At 46.7% G+C, this 26,048-nt stretch overlaps 1 protein-coding gene across 11 annotated transcripts in view; it reads right to left on the bottom strand.

Moving 5' to 3' along the window:
- LOC146833373 (serine hydrolase-like protein) overlaps window positions 1–26,048 on the bottom strand; it is a 143,439-nt gene that overhangs the window by 25,253 nt on the left and 92,138 nt on the right. For 4 of the 11 annotated variants that reach the window (XM_085601165.1, XM_085601160.1, XM_085601158.1 and 1 more), the window contains 8 exons: window positions 15,945–15,986; window positions 13,210–13,229; window positions 11,249–11,323; window positions 11,009–11,109; window positions 9,759–9,838; window positions 8,488–8,522; window positions 8,330–8,406; window positions 2,832–2,928 (listed from right to left, as the gene is read on the bottom strand). In XM_085601165.1, the coding sequence (XP_085457291.1) occupies window positions 2,832–2,928; window positions 8,330–8,406; window positions 8,488–8,522; window positions 9,759–9,838; window positions 11,009–11,109; window positions 11,249–11,323; window positions 13,210–13,229; window positions 15,945–15,986 (527 nt within the window). Of the gene's footprint in view, window positions 1–2,831; window positions 2,929–8,313; window positions 8,407–8,487; window positions 8,523–9,758; window positions 9,839–11,008; window positions 11,110–11,248; window positions 11,324–13,209; window positions 13,230–15,944; window positions 15,987–26,048 lie in introns of all 11 variants that reach the window. The other 7 variants (XM_085601167.1, XM_085601166.1, XM_085601159.1 and 4 more) reach the window with 3 other exon arrangements.

Below are 26,048 nucleotides of genomic sequence, written 5' to 3'. Positions count from 1 at the left end.
TCCTTATCCTTCTCTAGGGACTTTAACCACCAGAGCTTTCACTGATCAGTTCTCTCCTTGTCCCTTTCACCTCTCGATCCTTCTCATGGCCCCACTCTCCACATTTTACACGGAAGGGGCATCTCTCCAAAGAGGTTCAGGTGTAAAGTCCTGTATCTCTGACGAGCAAGCTGTCACTGTTGTCAGTCTTGTATAGACTGAGTTGAAGGAGCATTAGTGGTGCACTTTGCATGCCCCCACGACACCAGAGGCTGTTCTGACGTCTCACATTTAAAAAACAAACAGTAGCAGCTCCTGTGGGCTCGCATGATTGCTGAGCTCCCTAGGCTGAGGCATGCAGGGCTGCCCAGAAAAACACAGAGGAGCAGCAAAGGACAGCTTTCACCAGCCAAGCAGAAGACTTCGTCGAAAAACGAGTTTTGTGCAAACATGCCCTTGGACTTTGTTGTTTTGATAAGTTTGTTGATGGGCATGAGAAAGTCACCCACTTCTATTCCAACAAGGTGCCCTTGACCTAAAAGGCATATTGATAACCTAGGCTTGTACCCGGCTTTCAAACCAGAAACCCATTACAAATAACAGCATTTGAATATCAAGCCAGTGACTGACACTGACTGACTGTTGGCACATGGATTACAGCACCTTTCAGTGGCCTCTCGCACAATTGCTCTTTCTTGTGCTGCAAAGGGAGTTTGTGTCCTCTTTTGGGCTACCCTGCTGTCCTTTCTGAGACATGGGCGTACTTTGAGCTATGTATGGTTGAAGCACGTAACAATACAGTACAGCCCCTGAAATGGCTGTGTGTCAAGAAATGATTGACACGTTAAAATTCCCTACCACTGCAACTAATTACTTTCTCTCTATGGGGCCAGTGACCTGAAGCACTACTTGGATACACAGATGTTTACTGTTTAACGGCAACTATGGCTGATTCTGGCTTATTATGTTCCATTACGCACAGTGGGACTTGTTACGATGGCCCATATCGCCAATCCACCCAGGTGTAACAAACCTGACTGTAACAGATATTGAGGAATATGTGTTCCCTGAAGCACTGGTGAATGCTGATTTTACCAAAGTAGAAACAAACTATGTTTTTTAACCAGGAATCATGAGACCTGTCCAGCTGTGCTCTACGTAGTGTCGCCGCACTTCTGAATCGCTATCCTGTGTGGTTAAACATCATTGGGGGGCAGGATTTTAAAGGTAGGACTTGACTGCTGCAGAAAGTCTCTGGAAATCATGGCAAACATTTTGGTATTGATTTTGTGGGCTTACCTCATCTTCTTATGGAACCTGCAGAGTTCATCAACTGGCAAACATTCTACCACTAATACAAGATCTAACCATACAGTGATTAATCCTCAACAGGTAGAGTAACTTTTGTTCAAGGAATCGCGGGGCGGGCCTCCGTAGAACCTGACTAGTTGTAGCCTCCTCTTTGTTCTCTCGGTGTGTGTGTCCTCTTTAAAGCATCTGAAAATATCAGTTTCTTTTTCTCTGAATAATAGATGTAAAGATTTTTTTTCAATAAGGAAGCCTTGGTTTTCAGCCTCAAAACCAAACACAGGCTGTTGAACATAATATGGGCTCAACAAAGTGCCCTTTTCAAGTGTTGAACTTCCTTTAGAAACTTCCACTAAATAATTTAGCCTTGAGGTCAATGTTTGTTCATGCCCTGTGTTGTCAGAACTGTCTAAAGACTGATGACATTAAAGGGATGTCCAAGTACTTTTCCGATTTATAAAAAACCTTTTTGCCATAGATTTTCATAGTTATGGCATCTTGGAAGCTGTTGGTTTCACTGTTTTTCAATGGCTAAAGTAACCACGAAAACGTTCTTGTGGGAACCACGAGACCTGCCCTGTGTCTTAGAAATCCTCCCTGTTAATATTCAAGATTACTTCTGTAGGATCCCCTCTGGACTCTTTCACATCTGTATGGAGTTGGTCCTAGAAAGACTACTGTTCTTGTGGTCTGTTCCTTCCCAGTGCCTCATGTACTTCTGAACCCAATGGCAGAAGAGAAGATGGCATCTATTGTATGGAAGTGTAGATTTGAGCCCGTGTCCTAAAGAGCTCTTCAGGATGTGACCAGGATTGACAACCACAGTGTTCGTTTTACACATCAACAAGATACTTTTCTGAGTCCAGTCACTGAAATTATGCACAGCCTTTGAATGTATAATTTAGTGCTGTTGCATAAACAGAGCTATGCTTCAGGCTAGAGAGGCCTTGCTGGACCAAACAAATATCCATAGTTGGTATAGGCTGAGAAATCCGAGCAACCTCTCAGGTTATACATATCTTTGAATCTAAGCGAGTAAAGGTGCCCCCTGAGAAACACAGATTACTGAGTTAAGACAGCAGGGCCATCTACATCACACAATGTTGTGCAGCTTTATAGCTCCAGCCCTCAGATATTGAAGGCTCAGACAGCAGAACTAACTCTCAGGGTAAACCTGTCTGGCAGGCCCAGGGACCAGGGCTTTCTGTCCTGTTAAGGCGATCGTAACAAGATCACACATAGAACTATCCCTCAGATCTTACAGACTCCAAAAGCATGGGTGCCTCCGGCAAAATACATTGTACATGCTTAGACAATACAACTCTCTCTCAATGTACACAGATCTCAAAGGATCAGAAAGTTTAACTATCACTCAAGGTACACAGATCTTAGAAGATGAGACAGCAGAACTAGCCTTTGGGATGACGAGATGGTATAGGCTCAGACACCAGCGCTTGCTCTCAATTTGTATTGCAGTAACCGGCTCAGGAGTTCTATCAGCCATATACAGTAGATCGCCAACCTTTAATGGGGGTCAGACTCACCTCTTTCAGACTTGACTTGAACTCCGCGACAAGGCTGCTGTACTGAGCTCTTACAGGACTTGGGTTTTCTAGGTACCCACTCACCCCATCTTTGGCTCTAAAAAGATAGGAATGCACAGAATGTATCAGCACATCTCAAACGGAAGAACAGAGAGTGATGTGGCACTAATTGTGCACGAGCACCGAAGAACATCATTAGGTTGAGGTAATCAAACAGCAGCACTAAAGAGGAAGAGCTGGTTGTGAGTGAGGTCCTCATGCAGTAGCACTGAAGAGCAGGCTGTGAGTGAGGTCCTCATGCAGTAGCACTGAAGAGCAGGTTGTGAGTAATAATCATGCAGTAGCACTGAAGAGCAGGTTGTGAGTAATAATCATGCAGTAGCACTGAAGAGCAGGCTGTGAGTGAGGTAATCATGCCGCAGCACTAAAGGGCAGAGTGTGAGTGAGGTAATCTTGCAGTAGCACTGAAGAGCAGGCTGTGAGTGAGGTAATCATGCCGCAGCACTAAAGGGCAGGGCGTGAGTGAGGTCATCATGCAGTAGCACTGAAGAGCAGGCTGTGAGTGAGGTAATCATGCCGCAGCACTAAAGGGCAGGGCGTGAGTGAGGTCATCATGCAGTAGCACTAAAGGGCAGGCTGTGAGTGAGGTAATCATGCCGCAGCACTAAAGGGCAGGGTGTGAGCGAGGTCCTCATGCAGTAGCACTGAAGAGCAGGTTGTGAGTAATAATCATGCAGTAGCACTGAAGAACAGGCTGTGAGTGAGGTAATCATGCCGCAGCACTAAAGGGCTGGGTGTGAGTGAGTTAATCGTGCCGCAGCACATAAGGGCAGGGCGTGAGTGAGGTCATCATGCAGTAGCACTGAAGAGCAGGCTGTGAGTGAGGTAATCATGTCGCAGCACTTAAGGGCAGGAAGTGAGTGAGGTCATCATGCAGTAGCACTAAAGGGCAGGGTGTGAGTGAGGTCATCATGAAGTAGCACTGAAGAGCAGGTTCTGAGTGATAATCATGCAGTAGCACTGAAGAGCAGGCTGTGAGTGAGGTAACCATGTCGCAGCACTAAAGGGCAGGGTGTGAGTGAGGTAATCATGCCGCAGCACTTAAGGGCAGGGCGTGAGTGAGGTCATCATGCAGTAGCACTGAAGAGCAGGTTGTGAGTAATAATCATGCAGTAGCACTGAAGAGCAGGCTGTGAGTGAGGTAACCATGTCGCAGCACTAAAGGGCAGGGTGTGAGTGAGGTAATCATGCCGCAGCACTTAAGGGCAGGGCGTGAGTGAGGTCATCATGCAGTAGCACTGAAGAGCAGGTTGTGAGTAATAATCATGCAGTAGCACTGAAGAGCAGGCTGTGAGTGAGGTAATCATGCCGCAGCACTAAAGGGCAGGGTGTGAGTGAGGTAATCATACCGCAGCACTTATGGGCAGGAGTGAGTGAGGTCATCATGCAGTAGCACTGAAGAGCAGGTTGTGAGTAATAATCATGCAGTAGCACTGAAGAGCAGGCTGTGAGTGAGGTAATCATGCCGCAGCACTAAAGGGCAGGGTGTGAGCGAGGTCCTCATGCAATAGCACTGAAGAGCAGGTTGTGATTAATAATCATGCAGTAGCACTGAAGAGCAGGCTGTGAGTGAGGTAATCATGCCGCAGCACTAAAGGGCAGGGTGTGAGCGAGGTCCTCATGCAGTAGCACTGAAGAGCAGGTTGTGAGTAATAATCATGCAGTAGCACTGAAGAGCAGGCTGTGAGTGAGGTAATCATGCCGCAGCACTAAAGGGCAGGGTGTGAGGGAGGTAATCATGCCGCAGCACTAAAGGGCAGGGCGTGAGTGAGGTCATCATGCAGTAGCACTGAAGAGCAGGCTGTGAGTGAGGTAATCATGTTGCAGCACTTAAGGGCAGGAAGTGAGTGAGGTCATCATGTATTAGCACTAAAGGGCAGGGTGTGAGTGAGGTCATCATGAAGTAGCACTGAAGAGCAGGTTGTGAGTGATAATCATGCAGTAGCACTGAAGAGCAGGCTGTGAGTGAGGTAACCATGTTGCAGCACTAAAGGGCAGGGTGTGAGTGAGGTAATCATGTCGCAGCACTTGAGGGCAGGGCGTGAGTGAGGTCATCATGCAGTAGCACTGAAGAGCAGGCTGTGAGTGAGGTAATCATGTCGCAGCACTAAAGGGCAGGGTGTGAGTGAGGTAATCATGCCGCAGCACTAAAGGGCAGGGCGTAAGTGAGGTCATCATGCAGTAGCACTGAAGAGCAGGCTGTGAGTGAGGTAATCATGTCGCAGCACTTAAGGGCCGGAAGTGAGTGAGGTCATCATGCAGTAGCACTAAAGGGCAGGGTGTGAGTGAGGTCATCATGAAGTAGCACTGAAGAGCAGGTTGTGAGTGATAATCATGCAGTAGCACTGAAGAGCAGGCTGTGAGTGAGGTAACCATGTCGCAGCACTAAAGGGCAGGGTGTGAGTGAGGTAATCATGCCGCAGCACTTAAGGGCAGGAAGTGAGTGAGGTCATCACGCAGTAGCACTGAAGAGCAGGTTGTGAGTAATAATCATGCAGTAGCACTGAAGAGCAGGCTGTGAGTAAGGTAATCATGCCGCAGCACTAAAGGGCAGGGTGTGAGCGAGGTCCTCATGCAGTAGCACTGAAGAGCAGGTTGTGAGTAATAATCATGCAGTAGCACTGAAGAGCAGGCTGTGAGTGAGGTCATCATGAAGTAGCACTGAAGAGCAGGTTGGGAGTGATAATCATGCAGTAGCACTGAAGAGCACGTTGTGAGTGAGGTCATCATGCAGTAGCACTGAAGAGCAGGCTGTGAGTGAGGTAATCATACCGCAGCACTTAAGGGCAGGGTGTGAGCGAGGTCCTCATGCAGTAGCACTGAAGAGCAGGTTGTGAGTAATAATCATGCAGTAGCACTGAAGAGCAGGCTGTGAGTGAGGTAATCGTGCCACAGCACTAAAGGGCAGTGTGTGAGTGAGGTAATCATGCCGCAGCACTAAAGGGCAGGGTGTGAGTGAGGCCATCATGCAGTAGCACTGAAGAGCAGGCTGTGAGTGAGGTAATCATGCCGCAGCACGTAAGGGCAGGGTGTGAGTGAGGTCATCATGCAGTAGCACTGAAGAGCAGGCTGTGAGTGAGGTAATCATGTCGCAGCACTAAAGGGCAGGGTGTGAGTGAGGTAATCATGCCACAGCACTTAAGGGCAGGAAGTGAGTGAGGTCATCATGCAGTAGCACTGAAGAGCAGGCTGTGAGTGAGGTAATCATGTCACAGCACTAAAGGGCAGGGTGTGAGTGAGGTCATCATGTAGTAGCACTGAAGAGCAGGCTGTGAGTGAGGTAATCATGTCGCAGCACTAAAGGGCAGGGTGAGTGAGGTCATCATGCAGTAGCACTGAAGAGCAGGTTGTGAGTGATAATCATGCAGTAGCACTGAAGAGCAGGTTTTGAGTGATAATCATGCATTAGCACTGAAGAGCAGGATGTGAGTGAGGTAATCATGCCGCAGCACTTAAGGGCAGGAAGTGACTGAGGTCATCATGCAGTTGCACTGAAGAGCAGGTTCTGAGTGATAATCATGCAGTAGCATTGAAGGGCAGGCTGTGAGTGAGGTAATCATGCCGCAGCACTAAAGGGCAGGGTGTGAGTGAGGTCCTCATGCAGTAGCACTGAAGAGCAGGTTGTGAGTAATAATCATGCAGTAGCACTGAAGAGCAGGCTGTGAGTGAGGTAAACATACTGTATCACTGAAGAGCATGTTGTAAGATAATCAGGCAGTAGCACTGAAAAGCAGGTCGTAAGGGAGGTAAGCATACTGTATCACTGATGAGCAGGTTGTGAGTGAGGTAATCTTGCAGTAGCACTGAAGAGCAGGCTGTGAGTGAGGTAATCATGCCGCAGCACTTAAGGGCAGGGTGTGAGTGATAATCATGCAGTAGCACTGAAGAGCAGGTTCTGAGTGATAATCATGCAGTAGCACTGAAGAGCAGGCTGTGAGTGAGGTAAACATACTGTATCACTGAAGAGCATGTTGTAAGATAATCGGGCAGTAGCACTGAAAAGCAGGTCGTAAGGGAGGTAAGCTACTGTATCACTGATGAGCAGGTTGTGAGTGAGGTAATCTTGCAGTAGCACTGATGAGCAGGTTGTGAAAGAGTTCATTTTACAGGAGCGCTGAAGAGCAGGTGGGAAGGAGTTAATTTTGCAGGAGCACCGAAGAACAAGTGGTGAAGAGTTAAGCATGAAAGAGAGCTGAGGGGCAGCTGGTGATAAGAGGTGAACGTGTAGGAGAGCCAAAGAGGAGGTGGCAATGGAGGCAAGTATGTAGGAGAGCTAAAGAGCAGGTGGTAATGGCAGTGAATGTGCAGGAGTGATGAAGGGCAGGAGGTAATGGAGGTATGCACAAAAGAGTACTGAAGAGAGAACAGGTGGTGCAAGGATGGCAAGTTTTCAAATGGCTTATGTGTGACTCCTCAATATTTGTAGGTTGTGTATATGTGACATTTCAATGCTAGTGTGTCACACTTTATCATAAGTACACATGAGCAGTTATGTCCAGGTTAAGAAACAAATTTCAGGTCATCCAATTTTGTGCAGTATCGGTATCTCCAGTTTGCTCACGCTGTTATAAAGTGCAACAAACTCTTCATCAGTACTGACTCGGATTTAAAGATGTTGGAGGTAAAATGTGTTTCCATAATTTTTGGCAAGTTTTTTGTAACGTTTTGCGCATATAAAGCACCAGAACTGTCTGCAGGGGGCGAGCCCCATACAAATGAGGGAATCCCTTTCCGTCGACGCAGGCGCAGAGGCATAGAAGCCCTCAGGAGGAGCACTGACAGTGCCCCACCTAAAAGGTGGCGCCCTGAAAGGTAGTGCTCCTGAGAGCAGCCCTCTGCAGAGGGGAAAAGGGGTCCTATGTACCCCCCAGGGCCCAGACATCCCCTTCAAGGAGGGTGCAGTCACTGACTGCACTCGCCTACAAGGGGATCTCCATTTCTCTTTAAAAGTGCAGGCGGGTTGTCACCTGCACAGTGAAACACGGAGCGGCTTCAAAGCAGCCGCTTCGTATTTCACGTGAATGCGCTGCCCCAAGGGCAGTGAATTACCCATAAAGTGGTGCATTTTTCCTTCATTGCGCCGGGCGCAACTTTTTAAAGGTGTACCCGGTGCAATGAAAAAAAATACGCTGCATGTGTAATGTTGCCCCTGGACGAGCAAGACAGTTAATGATTAGATGGCACTCTAGTGATGCCAGGCAAGAGAGGGCTGCGTGGGGAGAGGGCAACAAGGAAAGTAAAGATTCTGCACAGTTCTGGCCGGTCGCTGTGTGAGGTGCGAGCAAAAGTGTTCAAAAGTGCAGACACACTGAGGGTTAACTAGTGTTCAAGGTAGGAATGCTGGAGCAGAGAGGATAAGGCAGTGAGGAAGTTAAGCATGCAGTCAATGACGCCAGAGGTGGTTGGTGTGAGCCAGGCTCACCCTTCCCTTTACATACAGAACAGTTAGCATGCTTGCTCGGATTCCCTTCATTAACACCAAGCATTGCTCCAAACTGAACGTAGGGTGGAACTCCTGTAAATAGAAAGAAGTTGTGAGGCCACGGGCCTGCAATGCGGCACTGCTTAAAACTGCAAAAGCACAAAGGGTTCTTACCACAGCGGCATTAATATCCCGACTGAATATCACCCCTGAGACAAGACAGAAAAACATTGGTTATTCACAAAGGTGCATTCTGCTCATGCCATCTGCTGCAGTTACCTTTCACCGAGCACCCACTGATGCTACAAGACCCCCCAAAAGCGGCTGATCCCAAAGAGCGCTCTGATTCTGCTGCTCGTGTGTGTTCTCTTGTGGGAGTGATCAAGCAAGCTGATGAGTGCCCTGTACATGGTCCTCTCTTGTACGAGTGATCAAGCAAGCTGATGAGTGCCCTGTACATGGTCCTCGCTTGTGGGAGTGAACAAGCAAGCTGATGAGTGCCCTGTACATGGACCACTCTTGTAGGAGTGATCAAGCAAGCTGATGAGTGCCCTGTACATGGTCATCTCTTGTAGAAGTGTTCAAGCAAGCTGATGAGTGCCCTGTACATGGACCACTCTTGTAGGAGTGATCAAGCAAGCTGATGAGTGCCCTGTACATGGTCATCTCTTGTAGAAGTGTTCAAGCAAGCTGATGAGGGCCCTGTACATGGACCACTGCTTGGGTTTCAGCCCCACAGGAGGCGTGTGCTCCTAGGCTGCAGTACCAAGCTTACAGGATGATATGGACAGGTAAAGTACTTGGGCTTTACACTGCAGAGCTACTCCAAATCACACGAAAAAAACTAGAATTAAGAGGCTGCAGTGCTGAGCTCACAGCTCACTACAAGAGCTAGCAGGAGGCAACAGAAAAAGCGAGCCATCAAGGGCTGTAGCGCAACGTTAATAGCAGGCTAAAGACAAGCCAACAGTTGCTTGCAGTGAAAAGCCAGCTAACACAATGAAACAAGCATACTCCCCCAATCAGTTTAGAGAGCTTGCAGTGCGCCTTAATAAATGACCACTCCTATGATGTAGTGCTGCGCACAGAGTGCTGCTGAGTAAGAAACACTCCCAGGCTCTGTTACTCACTCATACATGCTAGCAAACAAGAGAGCAATTATAGCGTGCAGTTTGGAGGTCACAGCATGTTATACAACATACTCTCTTAAACTGGAGTGCTGGGTTCAAGCAAGCACTCCCAAGTATGATCAACTCTGAGTGAGCAAGCACTTCTTAGCACCTACAAGGTGCTTGTAGACAAGCAAGCACAGCCAACCGTTCTACAGCACTCGCTGACACAACTGCGCACTTTTAAAGCTCCGGAGTCAGACTTACGGCACCCTCCTGGAGAGTCCACTGAAAATCAGAGAGGGTATCTGGAGGTGGAAGGGCCATTTATCGTACCTCCTGGCACCTCCTTGATGCCTCGCTCCAGTAGGATTCTGGCGCTCTGTTCTGTCAGGTTGTTGTTCGCGTCCAAGAGCCTAGAAACAAGTCATGAAGAGAGGATAGATGATAAAGGGATAGCTGAAAGATGGTTTAATCATTACATTTAGTAATAACTATCTGAGGGTGAGGCCTTTCACAAACCTTCAAATCGCTTATGATACCAGATTGTAGTTTGTTGGATTGGTTGAGTGTAGCCTTTTTTGTCAATAGTGTAACCAGTGCGTGCATTATGGAACTGGAAGGAATACATAGTTGTGGGATAGTTTCACCATGGAAAACGTACCAAGGCTTGGTGAGGTTGGTGGAGACTTTATTTGATTACATATAGAGTAGATGGGTTTACTACGCTTGATAAGCATCAGGAATTACTTTGAGGTAATGGGGAAAGGGTGTTGCAGAGGCTGTCTGCTGAGGTGTGGCCGGTCTAGGATTACAAATGGCAAGGGGCTTGATGTCTGTCAGCTAAGACAAATTACTTTAAAAAATGCCTTTGTGGTTTTGGAGAGGGGCCATGGGGATGGGAATAGCCTGGATGATACAGAATTGGTCATGGCATAAGTCGTCCATCTGTCCAAGAAATAGGTGCCAAAATCCTACAATACAATGCGAATGTGAGCAAATGGCAAAGTTTGGGAGCTGTTTTACGTTCTGCATTTCAGGTGCTTGTTTCAAAAGCTCCAAGGCAAGGTGAGTTTCAGGTGAACGATCTGCAGTCAAAGGGGGAAGGAAAGTTTCGGAGGTGAATCAGTGAGATAAGGCTTTCAGTTGCTTGTGCTGAATGATCAGTTACTCTACAAGTGTTGAGTGGAGTCAAGTCGAAAAATCGTATGACTGAGCGGCACAGTTACCAAAGATCTGAGATCTTTAGGTGGTTTGGTTCATGGTGTAACTCAGTTGGCTTTGTACAGATTGGATGTTACAAGAGAAGGGGATGGTGGAATGGTTGTTGCAGTTGAATAGGGAGGAGAGGTTTGATGTGGAGGGATCTATGCCATGGATTGTCAGACCTGGGGGTGGGGGATGGCAGAAGCCATGGATGGGGTCGTAAAACTGAGCCAGAGTCATCACCTAGGAGTATGAGGTGCCAATTGAAAGGTTTTCAGTTGAATAGTAAGACAGTACCACCCTCAAACATTTGGTAAGAATGGTGTGGGGAGAGTGCGGTGCTCACCAAGATATATGCTAGAGGATAGTCAAACACCCACCTTTTCAGTGCTCCCTCTGGACTGTAAACTTTGGGGTATGGATTGCGTTCCAGACGAAGGTGAGCAGCGATGACTTTCCGTTCCCGATGTAACATCATTTCCTAAGGGCAGGCAACATGTGCAAGTGAGCAGTGCGAGGGAACTGCGGGAACATGAAAACCCTTGAACTTAAACACAAACTTTAAGCTACGTTCCCAGGAGCTTGTGAGCCCCACAGCTAGGAGTTCTGTAGATTCTTACCAGCGGGACTGGGAAGAACCCGTAACTATCCAACAGCACTAGCTTATCCACCATATCAGGAAAAAGGTAGGTGAACTGTGGGAAAGAAAGAAAAGGATGAGTGATAGTCCCCCTCAATCTGAACCTTCCCACCTTTATCAGTTAACCGAGCCTCTCCATTCTGAACGTCTTCACTTTCTATTGGCTCTAATCCCCCAATCTGAGTCTTCCTCCACCTTCTATCCACATGAAGAAAATCCACCCCATTTGAACATGCCATACACACTCTCTACTCATAGAATGACCCCATTCTCGTAGACCCGCTAAATCTTAACCTCTCCCACCTTCTCCAGCAATGCCCATGGTAGGCCCACAAACAAAAGATCCATCCCAGACATTCAGTAATACCTCTATGCAGCACAGTCCCCCTTAAATGTACTGCATGTAAATGTATCTTATGCTGGTATCCTGAAATCTGCTATAGACCTCACCCTATGTTAGACAACCCTCTTCTATCCATGTCAACATCCCTAATTGCAATCTGTTTGAAATAGGTAAAAGAACCAAGCTGTGTTCAAATGGCAACCTGCACTAGAATGCCCACCAACCTCAATCTGTCTGAACTAGGATTTGTGAAAGCTCACACTTGGAAATTGAAGAACTGAGACCATCTTAATGACCTTGATTTTCATAGGGCACTAAAGATGTGAATGTTGGCAAACAGATTACATGACCATGCCCAATTAGAATATGATGGTCCGCATCCATCAGTCTGACTCTTCCTTTCTTATACCTCTCTGCCACACTCCATGCATAAGGCAGCCCCAAGATCACCATGCGACAACAGGTGTAGCTCCTGAACCTTAGGTACAACACCAATACTTCCCACAAAACGGCAGCCACAAACTCACACCATACTAACAAAGCACAATAAGCAGGGTGGTTTCTTACCCAACCACTCAGATGGCATGCACTTCCTAATGTGACTCTTTGCAACAACTCTCTGCTTCACACCATGCTTAAGCATAGCCGCATGCTTATGGTGGCACGATTGGAGTACACCCCACCAGCACAATGCCCAATACTTTCCATGTAGGCTATGCTATAAATCCATGCTAATAGCCATAAACCTCAAACTAAATAGCCACTTACTCGACCACCCAGAAGGGAAGTGCTTCAGGTCCTCATCCGGGTACGAGGCACCATCCAAATACTACATCACAGCATTAACAAGTTGGTGTGTATTAAGAATGGGCTTTTATTTTGCAATGCCCTGAATGTATGAGTGTGGCAGGTGTTGGTGCAAGTTACTGCTCCTCATGAGGGATGAGTGCCTTATCTGTGTACAATGTGGGGGATGTAGCGTTCAACTAGGAAGCATGATTGAAACCCCATAAAGGGTGGAAGAACTGGGGACAAGGTTGGTATTTGGAAGTGACAGATAAAAAGGAGGCTGAATGAGTGAGAAATGTGGAAAGACATATAGGTAGATGACACAGGAATGTTATTCAGAGACTGTACCGCAGTCAGTGCACAATATAAAAACCCATGGCCTAACGGCTAGGGCGTTCGACCTCGAATAGGGAACTGGGTTTGTGTCTCGGCAATGAGGCTGAACATCCTGTGAGTCTGGGCAAATCACTTAATCTCCCCATGCCTAACGAAAAAAAATAATAATAATAATGTGTCTTCATGTAAATGCAATTTGTTGCTATGTAAAGCGCTCTGATACCGGATTCTAGTCAAGTTCGCGCTATATAAAACTCTGTAAAAATAAAAATCTGTCAATTAACCCAAAAAAAGGAGTCGGAGGATTAGGCATTAGCAGAGAGTGTTCTTTTTTAATGCAGATTTCTCCTGGGTGTGTTTTGGGAGAGGTTTTCTACTTTATGTGACCCCCATGTGCCTCCTTTCCTTTGATCACTGCACTACATTCCTGTACCCCAAAACCCTGTACTGAGAAAAGGAGAGCCAATACTCACAATGGTTCCGATGACTCCACCTGTGAAATATGAAGATGAGAGGCTCGTTACTCGACTGCAGCGCAAAGAAGCAGTCAAGGGCTAGAGGTCAAGTGCTGGCTGCTGAGAACTCAAACTTGTGGGGGGGACGCTGCAGGAACTACTATGCTGGACTATAGTTATTATAGATATAAATTGTAGGATGCAGGGGGATCCCTCAAGCAGGCATGCTGTATGCAGTGCAATGGGTCTCTGTTAGAATCCGGGTTCTCTGGTTGGCACAGGTAGGTACTTGTGACAAGCAGGGAACCCTTCCTCTAGTCAGGGAAAGGGGTTACACTACTAAAACAACCCCTGCTCACCCTCTAGGTAGCTTGGCGCGAGCAGACAAGGCTTATCTCAGAGCGTTATAGGTTAAGCATTTGTGAACACATACAGTAACCAAGTGACAACACTACAAATGGACACCACACAGGTATTTATATTAAAAATAAGGATTCTTTATATAGGATTATCACAAGACCATTAAACGATTAAAAATACAACAATACGGTTGCTTAGTTGGTAGAAGATTGCTTAGTTTCTCTTAAGTTCTTAAATGCGACACTTTAAGTCAATGTACCTTAGATGCAACACGCAGGGCAACGAAAGTGTTGCAGCGATGCAGATGCGTTGAAGTTCTTGGTGCAAAAGAAATAAAGACGGGATCTTCCAGATGCGTTACGCTTCTCCGATGTTGCGAGAAGACTCAACTTGATGCGTCAGCTACAGCGGCATCACCCTTGACGAGATGCGACGACAGCGGCCTTGGCAGCGGCACTTTTCTCCGACATTGCGAGACGCTTCCGCTCGATTCGATGCTGCAGCGGCGACGCCCCTTCTGCGAGATGCGACGACAGCGGCTCCGGCGGCGGCACGCTTCTCCGTGGATGCGAGGCGCTTTTCTGGATGCGGTGCAATGCGACAACTACGATGGCTGCGATGGCGACACGCTTCCTCCTCAATGCGAGACTCTCCTCTCGATGCGGTAAAATGCGACAGCTACGATGGCTGCGATGGCGACACGCTTCTTCGGCGTTGCGAGACACTTCTGGAATGATGCGAGACGCTTCCGCTCGATGCGATGCTGCAGCGGCGACACTCTCTGCGAGATGCGACGGCAACAGCTCCGATGGCGGCACGCTTCTCTTCCTTGCGTCGCGCTTCCAGCTCCTTGCGACACGCAGTCCCTCAGAAGGCCCAACAACAGCAGCAGGCACTTCCAAAAGACTCTGGGGAGCTGGGGGTGAAGTCCACTGGTCCTGGGACTTCGTTCAGGGGGAAAGCTCAGTTCAAGCCCTTGGCGATCTTTTTAAAGCACAAGTTGAAGCAAAGTCTCTAGTAGTCTTTCTCCTCTCCTTCAGCAGCAAGGCAACCACTGCAGGCCAATCCCCCAGGTCAGGGACAGTACTCCTCCTACAGCTTTCCCAGTTCCTTCTCCTCTGGCAGAGGTTCTTCTTGTTTCAGCAGGATCTAATTTCTTGGGAGCAGGGTCCCAATACTTATACCCCTAATTCCTTTGTTCCCTTGGGTTTGAGGGGCCTTTGCCCAGTCCAAACCAGTTCTTGAGCACTCTGTTGACATGACTCTGCCTTTCTATTCAGGGTGCAGGGCAGAGACATCAGCCGCTCCGCAGGAGGTGGAGCCAGCATTGTGGTAGCAGAGCACAACCCTATTCAGAGCCCAGGTGTACTCCTCCCACCCATCTGACTGCCAATCTTCCTATTCACCACCAGGCTACCTAGCCCTGCCCCTCTGGGTTTCCCCAGCCCTGTCACTCACACAACCAGACAGGCAGAAACACATCATAGCAGAGGCGGGCTGAAATGGTCAGGCAAGCAAATACCAACTTTCTAAAAGTGGTATTTGCAAACACAGAATATTAAAATAAACTTTACTAAAATATGTATTTTATTATTCTGAGTTTAGGCATACTAAACTCGAATTTCTACCATGTTCCCTGGGTCTGTTAGGATCATAGGATGTAACAATTCTAACAGCCCATTCTGGCCTATGGAGAACAGGTAGCCCTACAATAGTGAAAAACGAAAATAGCTGTAATTCACTATTAGGACATGCCACACACATCAGGGCTTGTCCTACCTTATGCTTACAATGCACCCTGCCCTTGGGCCTACCATAAGGGTGACTAATATGAAGTTAAGGGAAGGTTTAGGGACTGGCAAGTGTGTGCACTTACCCAGTCAGCATGACAGTGCCAGACTGCACGCAGGTTCTGCAATGGCAGACCTTAGATACATTTTATCAGGCCGCTTCTGTGGGTGGCACAACCGGTGCTGCAAGCCCACCAGCAGCATTTGTATTTACAAGCCCTGGGCACTCCTGGTGCACTTTACTGGGGTCTGACAGTAAACCAAATAAGCCAATCATGGAATCCAACCAACATATACATTTTAAGTAGGGAGAGCATATGCACTTTAGCACTGAACAGCAGTGGTAAAGTGCCCAGAGTCATAAAATAGCCAACAACAGGTCAGAAAAAGTACAGGTGGAAGGCGAAAAGTCTAGGGACCATCCGGCCAAAAGGGCCAGGTCCAACAGTCTCAAATGAAGAGGTGGTGTAGGAGCAACTGCAAAAGCGTTGGCTGCTTGGACCAGACACTTCCTCTGGGGCCACTTTGGGCGATAATACAGGGAGCTCCGAATTCCTGCAACCCTCTGGTCTCTTCCCCCTCCCCCCCCGATAGTGCACTCACCCATACTGTGTCCGATGATGGAGATTCTTCTGTAGTTCAGGGCTGTGGAAAGATGGAGATGACAAGCAGGTGTCAGAGAAGCAACACAGGGGAGCTACCTCCCAAAGGCCCCTCCTACAGGCATGGCAATCACTTCTACCAACCCTAAGTCCTCTGAGCACAGCACAGACCAGTACAAACAACATGTGTCTCAGGAAATCGAATTAACGCTCCTTGTGACATGGGTCTGGGCTTCTTCCCTCGTTTAGTTTAAGACTATTGACACCTATAGGACAGGTAATGGACATGGCTGGTGTGTGCAAAGGGAGGTCCTTAGTCATTTAAAGCTGTCTAGTCTATCTAGTCGTTGTACTCAAGAGAACCCACAGACAGATGCTGCTCTAATCTGTGTACCCCTGGTCCTACCTAACTTACTCCTCCATAGAAGTTAGGCATTCATGGCAGGGGTGGGGGGTGTTTAAGAAGTCTGTTGTAGAGTTCCACCTGGGCACACTACACACCCCATCCTAACACCCTTTGAATCTGTCGGCGGAATCCCAATAAGTTACATGGGATCTAAGCCCAATCAACCAGGAGAATAATGATGAAACAGTGGTACAGGGTTTGCTGTGCTGCTTCTTTCTATAATGCTTGGTTCAAGAGACTCCTAGTTTGTGCAGATATTGGAATTGCAACACAGCGGTTCGAGGCGTGTGAGGCTGTAGATACACATGCTTTGCATACTCCTGTCATCTAGTATTGGATCCGGATGTGTGCAAGTTGTTTTTCTTGTAAGATTTCTTGAGTCGCAAGGTAAAGTGACTCCTCCTCTTGGTGATGACACGCATGGGCATCAACTCTATTGCTAGATTGATTTCTTTCTTTTGTCAGGTTCGGACATGAATTACTGCGCTCCAGTTCAAGACCGTTTCGAACTCCTTTTGGTTTGTAATTCACCCTTACCCTCGTCGTTATTGTTATAAAACTAGTTCCCATCTTTGCGTTTTGAAATGTAAAAACTATTGCCCATCGGATCGATGCGCTCCAACAGCGGCTCTTCAGGCCTCGCCCTTCTACTATGTTTCTATCTCTTCTGCTTCACAATAACAACAAACCTCCCCCTATGCAGTAATTAATAGGTGATACATCCAAAGATAATTGAAAACATCATTGTCCCACAGAAAATATTTTCATCTTAAATTTATTTTATCAAAATAGTTTTAAGGAAAGTTATATCTATGATTATTCAATTATAACAATTCCAATAGTTTCTCTACATAAAGATCACAAAAACAGCCCCACCCAAACATAATACACAATAAATATAAAAATAACAACCTCAATATACACAGACACAACTTGCATACCAAACGTACTTAAAGAAAAAAGAAAAATACATCTAATGAACAATAATGACAAAAATCACAATTACAATCTTTTCGCAAATGTCAAGCTGAAAATAGCAGACAAGAAACATCTTTTCAAAGTTGTCAAACTTAAAATAGCTGACAAGAAGCGCCGACGCGCGTTTCGGAGTGGACATAAAGACCAACAGTTCCTTCGTGAGGACGCAGGAGGTATAAATCATCAGGTGGTCAAAAATCCCATCCAGAATTTCTATATCTATATATATATATATATATATATATATATATATATCACGTTGTAGCCGTTGAAGATTCCTTGTTTGCTTTCTCCAGAGTAACGGACACGGATCCCAACTTGGTGCTTAAAAAATCTTTATTTCACCGTCGCCATAACGCGTTTCAGCTCCGTAGAGCCTTGATCACATGACGTGGTCGCTACCAATCATTTCTTAAATACTATAATACACAGCTGTTACGAGTGGTCACATGGTCATGAACATAGAAGACAAACGTTGTTTAAATAAATGTAAAAACAGTAAATACCTTTCACATTTGTGACGTTTGTTAATAAACATATTTCACAATTGGTGATACATTTATTATTTGTTCTGTTTTATCCCTTGTGGTAAAATCATGGTAAAATACCTAGATTGTTTATCACAGAACCTGTATGTTGGGTTAAATCCCTATGCAAATCAACATCCTCGACCATTATAATTTTTTCCGTATTGAGCTGTGCAAAATGTATGCTGTGCAAAAAATATATGCTGTGCAAAAAACGTGCTTAATGTGTGATTTGTGAATAAAAGTGCCTAGTGTTAAGTGCAAAAAGAGTTTTGGGCGTGAGTGCAAAATTACCTGACATCTAATATTTTTTCTAATATTTTTTCCTTCTCTCCTTTTGATCAGATATGTTCGTGATGATTTCAATCTTAACATATATTGAATTGATTTGCAGTTTGTTATATGTAATTGGAAGTATGTAATTGAAGGGATGGTTACAATAGGGTTTCTAAAAATAGACACTTACAAAACTCTGAAATCTCTAAAATCTCTAAAATATCTAAAAATTTGTTAAATATGTAAAATAACCACACACATATACCTATGTAGTTATGGATAAGCGATCTTATTAGAGAAATTGAAAGTGTCCTGTGCAGATTTCAACATGGTAGGTACATACATAAATAAACATTGTCACACCGTTGCATATCATCAAAAAACTATAAATTTTTAAATATATAAATATATAAAAGACATAAATATATAAATATATAAAAATTATTGCTAAAATTCATATAATTCACATATACATAATTAAATACCTATACATAATTCTATCCAAGCCTTTGTATGTTCACTAATTGATGTGCTTTGCAAATCCTGTACAGCTATGATATAACTTTAGTTAGTTTTTAATTCCTAATTTAGACACGTGTGAAGGTCTTCAGTGATGTTTAATCCTGATGGTACCTTAGAATCTAATTGGAGTATGTACCTTGTTTCAAGTTTTCTCAATTTGGTGACCCTGTCACCCCCCCGTCTACTGGGCGGTACAGAATCTATAACAAAATATTTGAGGGCTGTATTATCAGAGTTGTGCTTGTCTTTAAAGTGTCGTGCTACAGGGTATGTATTGTCCTGATTTGTTATAGCACGTAGGTGTTGAAGAATACGTTTATGTACCTGTAGCACTGTGCTCCCAACATATTGTAAATCGCAGGTACATTGTAACACATACACAGCAAACTCTGTTTTGCATGTTAATAGTTTGTCTATTTTGAACTCTCTGTCACTGAAGGGAGTTTTATACGTGTTTCTGTTGATACCATGTGTACATGCCTTGCATGTTTTGCATTTATAAAAACCCTTTCTCATTTGTAACCAATTATTTCTCTCCAAGATTTCAGGATTTGTTTTAACGATTTTGTCCTTGGTTGATGGTGCTCTGCTGTAGGTAATAGGGACTTTCACAGGGACCAGGGGACCAATAATAGGGTCACATCGTACCATCGCCCAATTTTTGTGGATGATTTTCTTAATTTCTTTGTGTTGATTATTGAATTTTAAAATCATACGATAGTCATTGGCCCCCTGTGTTCCTTTGTCTTTCTCTACTCTAATCTCTTTGGGTTTTAAGGTTTCATTCCTACTTTTCGCACAAGATCTTTTGATCGCTCTATCAATAGTTGATTCTTGATACCCTCTCTGTAGAAATCTCATTTTACTTTCTATTTGGGCTTTCTTTAACTCATTCTCATTGCTGCATATCCTTCGTAGTCTTAGCATTTCTCCGTAGGGTATGCTGTTCACTAGATGTTTTGGATGCATACTACTAGCATGTAGTGTTGAGTTCCCAGCCGTGTGTTTTCTGAATAGTTTGGTTTGAATTTTACAGTTTTCAACATATACCTGAGTATCTAAGAATTCTACAGAGTTCGCACTTATGGTGGCCGTAAATCTAAGATTGATGTCATTGGCGTTGAGGCTATTTATGAAATCCTCAGCTTCTCTTTTTGTACCTTGCCAGATGACAAACAGGTCATCAATGTACCTTCTCCACATTTTCACATTGTTCAACATGTTAACTCTATGAGTATCCATGAGAACCAGTTCCTCCCACTTGCCCATGTGTAGGCATGCATAACTGGGAGAAAAACTGGCTCCCATGGCAACTCCTCTTAGCTGTCGGTACAGCTGACTGTTGAACATGAATATGTTGTTATATAGACAAAATGTAATCATATCTATTAGCATCTCACTGTGACATTTCATGTTAGCAGATCTTCTAGATAAATAATGTCTAATAGCTACTATTCCATCTAGATGTTCAATGCATGTATACAGTGAGGTTACATCCAATGTCATCAATAAATAGTTGTCTTGCCACTCAAATTCAGAAATTTGCCTTAAAAAATCGCTTGTGTCACGCACATAACTAGGTAGGTTTTGAACAAAATCCTGAAGAAAAAAGTCAATATATCTGGTAGTATGTCCCAATAAACTGTTCATAGCCGAGATGATAGGTCTGCCAGGGGGATTGTCTCGGTTTTTATGTATTTTAGGAATGAAGTAAATTAGAGGTGTAATCGGATGCTCATTTCTCAAGTATTTATGTTCCTCTCCTGTGATTAAATTCTCTTGTCTCCACTCAGATAATTTCGCGTGGAACTCTTTATATGAACTGGTCAGGTTTGCTTGATTACTCCGTTCATAACATATTCTGTCGTTTAGCTGACTATATGCTTCTTTTTCATAGAGATTTCTTGGCCATAAAACTATATTGCCACCTTTGTCGCTGCCGCGTACTATCACATCTTTGTTGTCCTTCAGTTTCTTGATTAAATTGCGATATTGCTGGTCTTTGTTGTTGATAACCCTCTTTTTGCTGACAATATTTTTGTTAAGCTTTTTTATGTCTGCTATTGTAGATTCATGAAATAAATCAATTGCATCTCTGATCATGATAGGGTTAAAGGTAGATTTAGTTTTAAATGGCGTAGATATAGTTTCTCTTGTATTCCCAGCTCGTCTAAAATCCGGTTCTGAGTCATACAACCCACCACTAGCATTTTCATTCCACAGCTCTTCCATTGTTTGTAGTAATTCTTGATCTGTTTGTGATGCATGTGAACTTTTGCTGCCATCATTGACTTGTGTCGTCTTTTTTTGAGTATTATCATTGTCTTTATTGGGTTTCATGAGACAGTGATATTTTTTTAATTTTAATTTTCTGACACCTTTATAGATGTCTAATCTTGTTGAGGCATAATCAAAGTTCACTTTGTGGGCATATGACAATCCTAGATTTAGCATATTCATTTCTTGATTTGTCAAGCTGATGTTTGACAGATTGATAATAGTATTGTTGTTGCTGAGTGTTTGTTGTAATGGTGTTACCAGTTTCTCCTGCCACCTCTTCTGTAGGGTCTGCGCATGCCTCTTGTTTGCTTTGCGCCTCTGCCTCCGCTTGTAGTTGGCACATCTTCTGTGTTGTGCATTTGTTGAGTCCGTGGCCTTAGAGTTTGTCTTCTCTCTTGGCAGACACACACACACACGTAGTGTTGTCGGGGACTCCTTAATAACAATATTTATAACCGCATATATATATAATCTGTGGACAATAATGAGAAACAGAGCATATATAAATATAAAACACACAAAAAACTGGGAGGAGGAGCTTTGCGCGCATCCAAGATGGTCGCGTGAGCACAGGGCTCCACGGACCCTTGCCGCTCCTCGCAACTTATCCTGACATTATCCTGGATTTGTGGACGGATTCTGGAAGATGAACCTTGGCTGAATCCATAACTCTTCTCAGAACGGAAATCGGACTGGGGAGACCTGAAATACAGCGTCTTGCATTTTGGAGGCCCACCTGGAAGCTGTGCCCGGTGCTTTGGTGAACCGTGGGGCCGGGGAGTAGTTGAACAACAACGGCATCGGAGCCTTGCCAATGACCGCGCACCCACTTTCAGTTTCGCTTTTGCACTTCTGCATGTCCTGATCGAGGAGCTACTTTGCACGGCTGGGGCGTCCTCCGGCCTTGGTTCTGGACTGATTTGTGCCTTTTTCTCAACTCTCCCGAGCGGGCTCTCGGACAGTCTGTGTCTGATCTGCTGGTGCCCCTTTGCTATCGGTCCGGGTGGACCCCACCGGTGAGCATCGCCCAACATGGGGGGCAAGGGGGATCCCGAGAAACGGAAGACCAAGACATCCCTGCGTGGAGGACCAGTCCAGAGTAACATCATGGATCGCTATACCCAGGTTAAAGGGACCCCCGGGCCGGCGGGTGCCGTCATGGAGGACTCCGGTGGGGGTCCGTCCGTCCCCACGGACTTGTCGCTGCAGGACGTTATGGGCGCTATCAACGGCATAAGGGAGACCATCGCCCAGCAGTACGAGGCTCTGGCCCGTAAAATTGACACGGTTGCCATTGATGTTACGTTAATCCGGGCGGATCTCTCTAAGACTAACGAGAGGGTTCAATTGCTGGACTTGAGGACATCCACTCTTGTCACGGATGTATCAGACCTCCAGGCAACTTTTGGCGATCTAAAGTCTGCAAACGACGCGATGTCCCGGCGGCTGGAGGATTTCGAAGGTCGGGCACGACGCAATAATATCCGTGTCATAGGTGTACCGGAGACTTCCAACAATCGTCCGGTGGACCTTATGGTCGAGGACCTCATCCTCAATCATCTTGCTCCTTCAGGCCTGAGCAAGTTCTTCGCCGTGGAGCGTGCCCATCGTGTCCCGGGCGGTAGGCCTCGACCAGGCGCTCCCCCGAGGCCTATCATTGCAAAACTTTTTCATTACAGAGACCGGGATGCGATCTTGCAGGCCTCGAGGGTGCACGGCCCAGTTAAATATGAGAATTCCTCCGTCAACCTCTTCCCGGACTTCACCCAACTCGTTCAGAAACAGAGAATGAGCTTTCAGGGGGTGAAGCGCCGTCTTCGAGATCTGGACATCAAATACTCTATGCTTTTCCCTGCCAGGCTTCGTGTGGAATATGAAGATCGGACTCTCTTTTTTGAACGCCCCGACACAGTGAGTGACTGGTTGGATTCCCTGCCGGGACCGGGAGACCGAACTGGGCGTACTGGCGGTGCCGAGGGCGGTGGGCCTCTGCAGGAATAATTCTTGGCCCTCCACTTTGACATTTCCTTCTGTGCTCAGCCAGGTTCTACTTCAATTGTATATTTTGTCTATTACTGTTTCGTCTGGGAGCGGGCGGGGACGGGTCCCTTTCCTCCTCTAGGGTCTTTTTGTAGCATGGGATTGTTAGGGCGACAGGCACACTGCAAGTTGGGGGGGCTGTATAGTCCGCAGGGGTGCAGGGTGGGGGGGGTGGCAATGGTGTGGGGGTGGGAGGGTGGCAGTGGTGGATGGGTTGTGTGTTTTTTCTTTTCAAGGCGGTGTTATTGTTTTCTTTCAGTTTCAGGTGTCTGGCTGCGTGCCCGGGGACTCCAGCTTCTTGTGTTGGGATGGGGGGGGACGGGTTGAAACTGATGTCTTGGAACGTCAACGGATTGGGGGACCGTATCAAACGTGGGGTTGTGTTGCAATATTTGCGTCGATTGGCCCCTGATGTGGTATATCTTCAAGAGACGCACTTGGTGGGAAATGTATGTCATGCTATGAACAGGGGGGGCTACCGACTGGTCGCACACTCTGGCTTCACCACTGGCTCCAGAGGGGTGGGCATCTTGCTGCGCTCTTCCCTCCCGCTTGAGATTGATAAAGTTACTCTTGATGATAGAGGGCGCTATGCGTCTTTGACTGGGCGGTGGGAGGGGCAAACTCTTTCATTGGTTTCGGTCTATGTTCCCCCGGGCCTCCAGACCTCCACTTTCTCTGATGTGGGTCGTATGTTACTTGAACTTCCTGATAGTCTCCTGATTGTGGGGGGGGATTTTAATTCCGTGATTTCTGGCGAGTTACATCGTTACCCTCCCAGGGCCCTCTCTGCCGCCCAGGCGTGGCTCGGCAGGTTCTTGGACACTTTCGGTCTGGTGGACTGCTGGAGGTTGATACATCCGACACAGAGTCAGTACACATTCCACTCCGGGGCCCACGGGAGTCTCTCCAGACTAGATTATTTTCTAAGGCCCAGACCACCCGGGTCCGGGAGGTTAAGCACCTGGCCCGGGGCATTTCCGATCATTCCCCATTGTGGCTCCTCTTCGATACCGGGATGCGATCCGCCGGGCGGATCGCCCCCATTAACCCCTGGTACTTGCGTGACCCCAAGATTCGCAAGGGTCTCATTAAGTCGCTTGATCAGTATTTTCTGGAGAATGAGGGGTCCGTCTTGTCCTCAGTGTCCCTGTGGGAGGCCTTCAAAACGGTCCTCCGAGGACACGCCCTATCCCTGATCGTGGAGGCCAAGAAAGCTAAGAACGGGGAGGTGGTTGCGTTGGAGGCTGAGATATCGGGGTTGGAGGCTGCCTTGGAGACGGGTGTCACTCAGGATGGGCTCCATGCCCTCAACCTGAAGCAGTTCGAATATAAGTCCCTTGTTACGGATGCTGCTCGGACAATGTATAGGGAACAGCAGGGTAGACTATATGATGCTGGGGATAAGGCGGGTAAATTGATTGCTTGGCTTGATTAGAAGGAGAGAGTGAATCGAGTGGTCCCCGTGCTTCAGACGTCGGAGGGAGTGAGTGTGACTGACCCTGGTGAGATTGTGGAGTGTTTTGCGGACTACTTCTGTGCTGTGTACTCCCCGGTGTCTCCTAGAGATGAGGCTGACTCTCGTCACTTGTTGAAGGATATTGCTTTGCCCTGCTTGTCGGTGGAGGAGCGTGAGCAGATGGATGCCCCACTTTCGGTTGACGAGATTGCAACCGCGATTCGTTCCCTTCGCTCAGGCAAGGCTATGGGCCCCAACGGACTCCCGATTGAACTCTATAAACTGCAACCGGATAAACTTGCGCCATTTCTCCGTCGTATGTTCTCGGAGTCGCTTGAACTCGGCTCTCTCCCTGATGACCAACGCCTGGACACTATAGTCGTGATTCCCAAGGACGGTAAGCCTCGGGACCGTTGCGCCTCGTATAGGCCTATTTCTCTGCTGAACGCAGAGCCGAAAATCCTTGCCAAGGTTCTTGCGAACCGCCTGCTTACTGTTATTTGCGATCTGGTGCATCCGGACCAATCCGGTTTTATCCCGCACCGGAATACGGCCCTTAACTTGCGGCGCCTACATGGCGTACTTGCAAGGGCGGAATATCTTTCAGAGCCGGCCATCTTGGTTTCCTTGGACGCCACGATGGCCTTTGATACGATAGAATGGCCGTATCTTTGGGCCGCCCTGGCAAAGTTTGCCTTCGGGGCGGGATTTATTAATTGGGTTAAACTCTTATACGCTGCCCCGCTGGCACAGGTGGTCGTTAACGGGAGGGTTTCCTGGCCCTTCGTTCTTGGGAGGGGCACTAGGCAGGGGTGTCCGTTGTCTCCTCTGCTCTTCGCGTTAGCTTTGGAACCGCTCGCTGCTTGGCTCCGTTGGGAACCGTCGATAAGAGGGATCCAGTGGGCCCCTGGCTTCGAGGATCGTGTTTCGTTGTACGCGGACGACATTCTCTTGTACCTCACCTCACCACGTAAGTCGCTCAATGTGCTCTTTGACATCCTCACTTCCTTTGGCAAGAACTCTGGTTTGATCATTAACTGGTCCAAATCTTGTGTCTATGCTATATCCGGTGGCTTTCCTCTCTTGCCTTCTCGTTTTCCCATTAAGGCGTCCAGCTCCGGCTTTACGTACCTGGGGGTGTATGTCTCATTGGATCCTTCTGTCCGCTACGAGCATAATCTCCTCTCTCCACTTCGGAGATTGAGGTTAGACGTGGCCCGTTGGCGTAAGCTTCCCTTGTCTCCCCTCGGTCGTGCAGCACTTTTTAAAATGATGTCTCTTCACCGATTTCTTTACGCACTTCAGAACTCCTTTGATATTATTCCGGCGGCTTACTTCCGGGAAGTAGAGAGCTTGCAAAGGAGACTTGTTTGGGGCGGTCGTGCACGTATTGCTCTTGCAAAACTGACTCTCCCCTGGTACGACGGGGGCATCGCGCTCCCGGACATCAGGAGGTACTATTGGGCTTCCTAGCTATCTGCTATTAACCATGCAACGTACTCACCTGGTCCGAATCCGGCTTTCGAAATGGATAGATTTTTGTTGCCTGGCGGCAACTTTAACAGAGCGCTTTACTCTCAATCAGCTGGGAGGACCTTAACCGGTCCCACTAAGATT

The sequence above is a fragment of the Triturus cristatus genome, chromosome 4_2 (assembly GCF_964204655.1).
Source record: "Triturus cristatus chromosome 4_2, aTriCri1.1, whole genome shotgun sequence".
NCBI lineage: Eukaryota > Metazoa > Chordata > Amphibia > Caudata > Salamandridae > Triturus > Triturus cristatus.
Note: the sequence above shows the minus strand (reverse complement) of the source record. Positions and strands in the feature narration are given on the sequence as shown.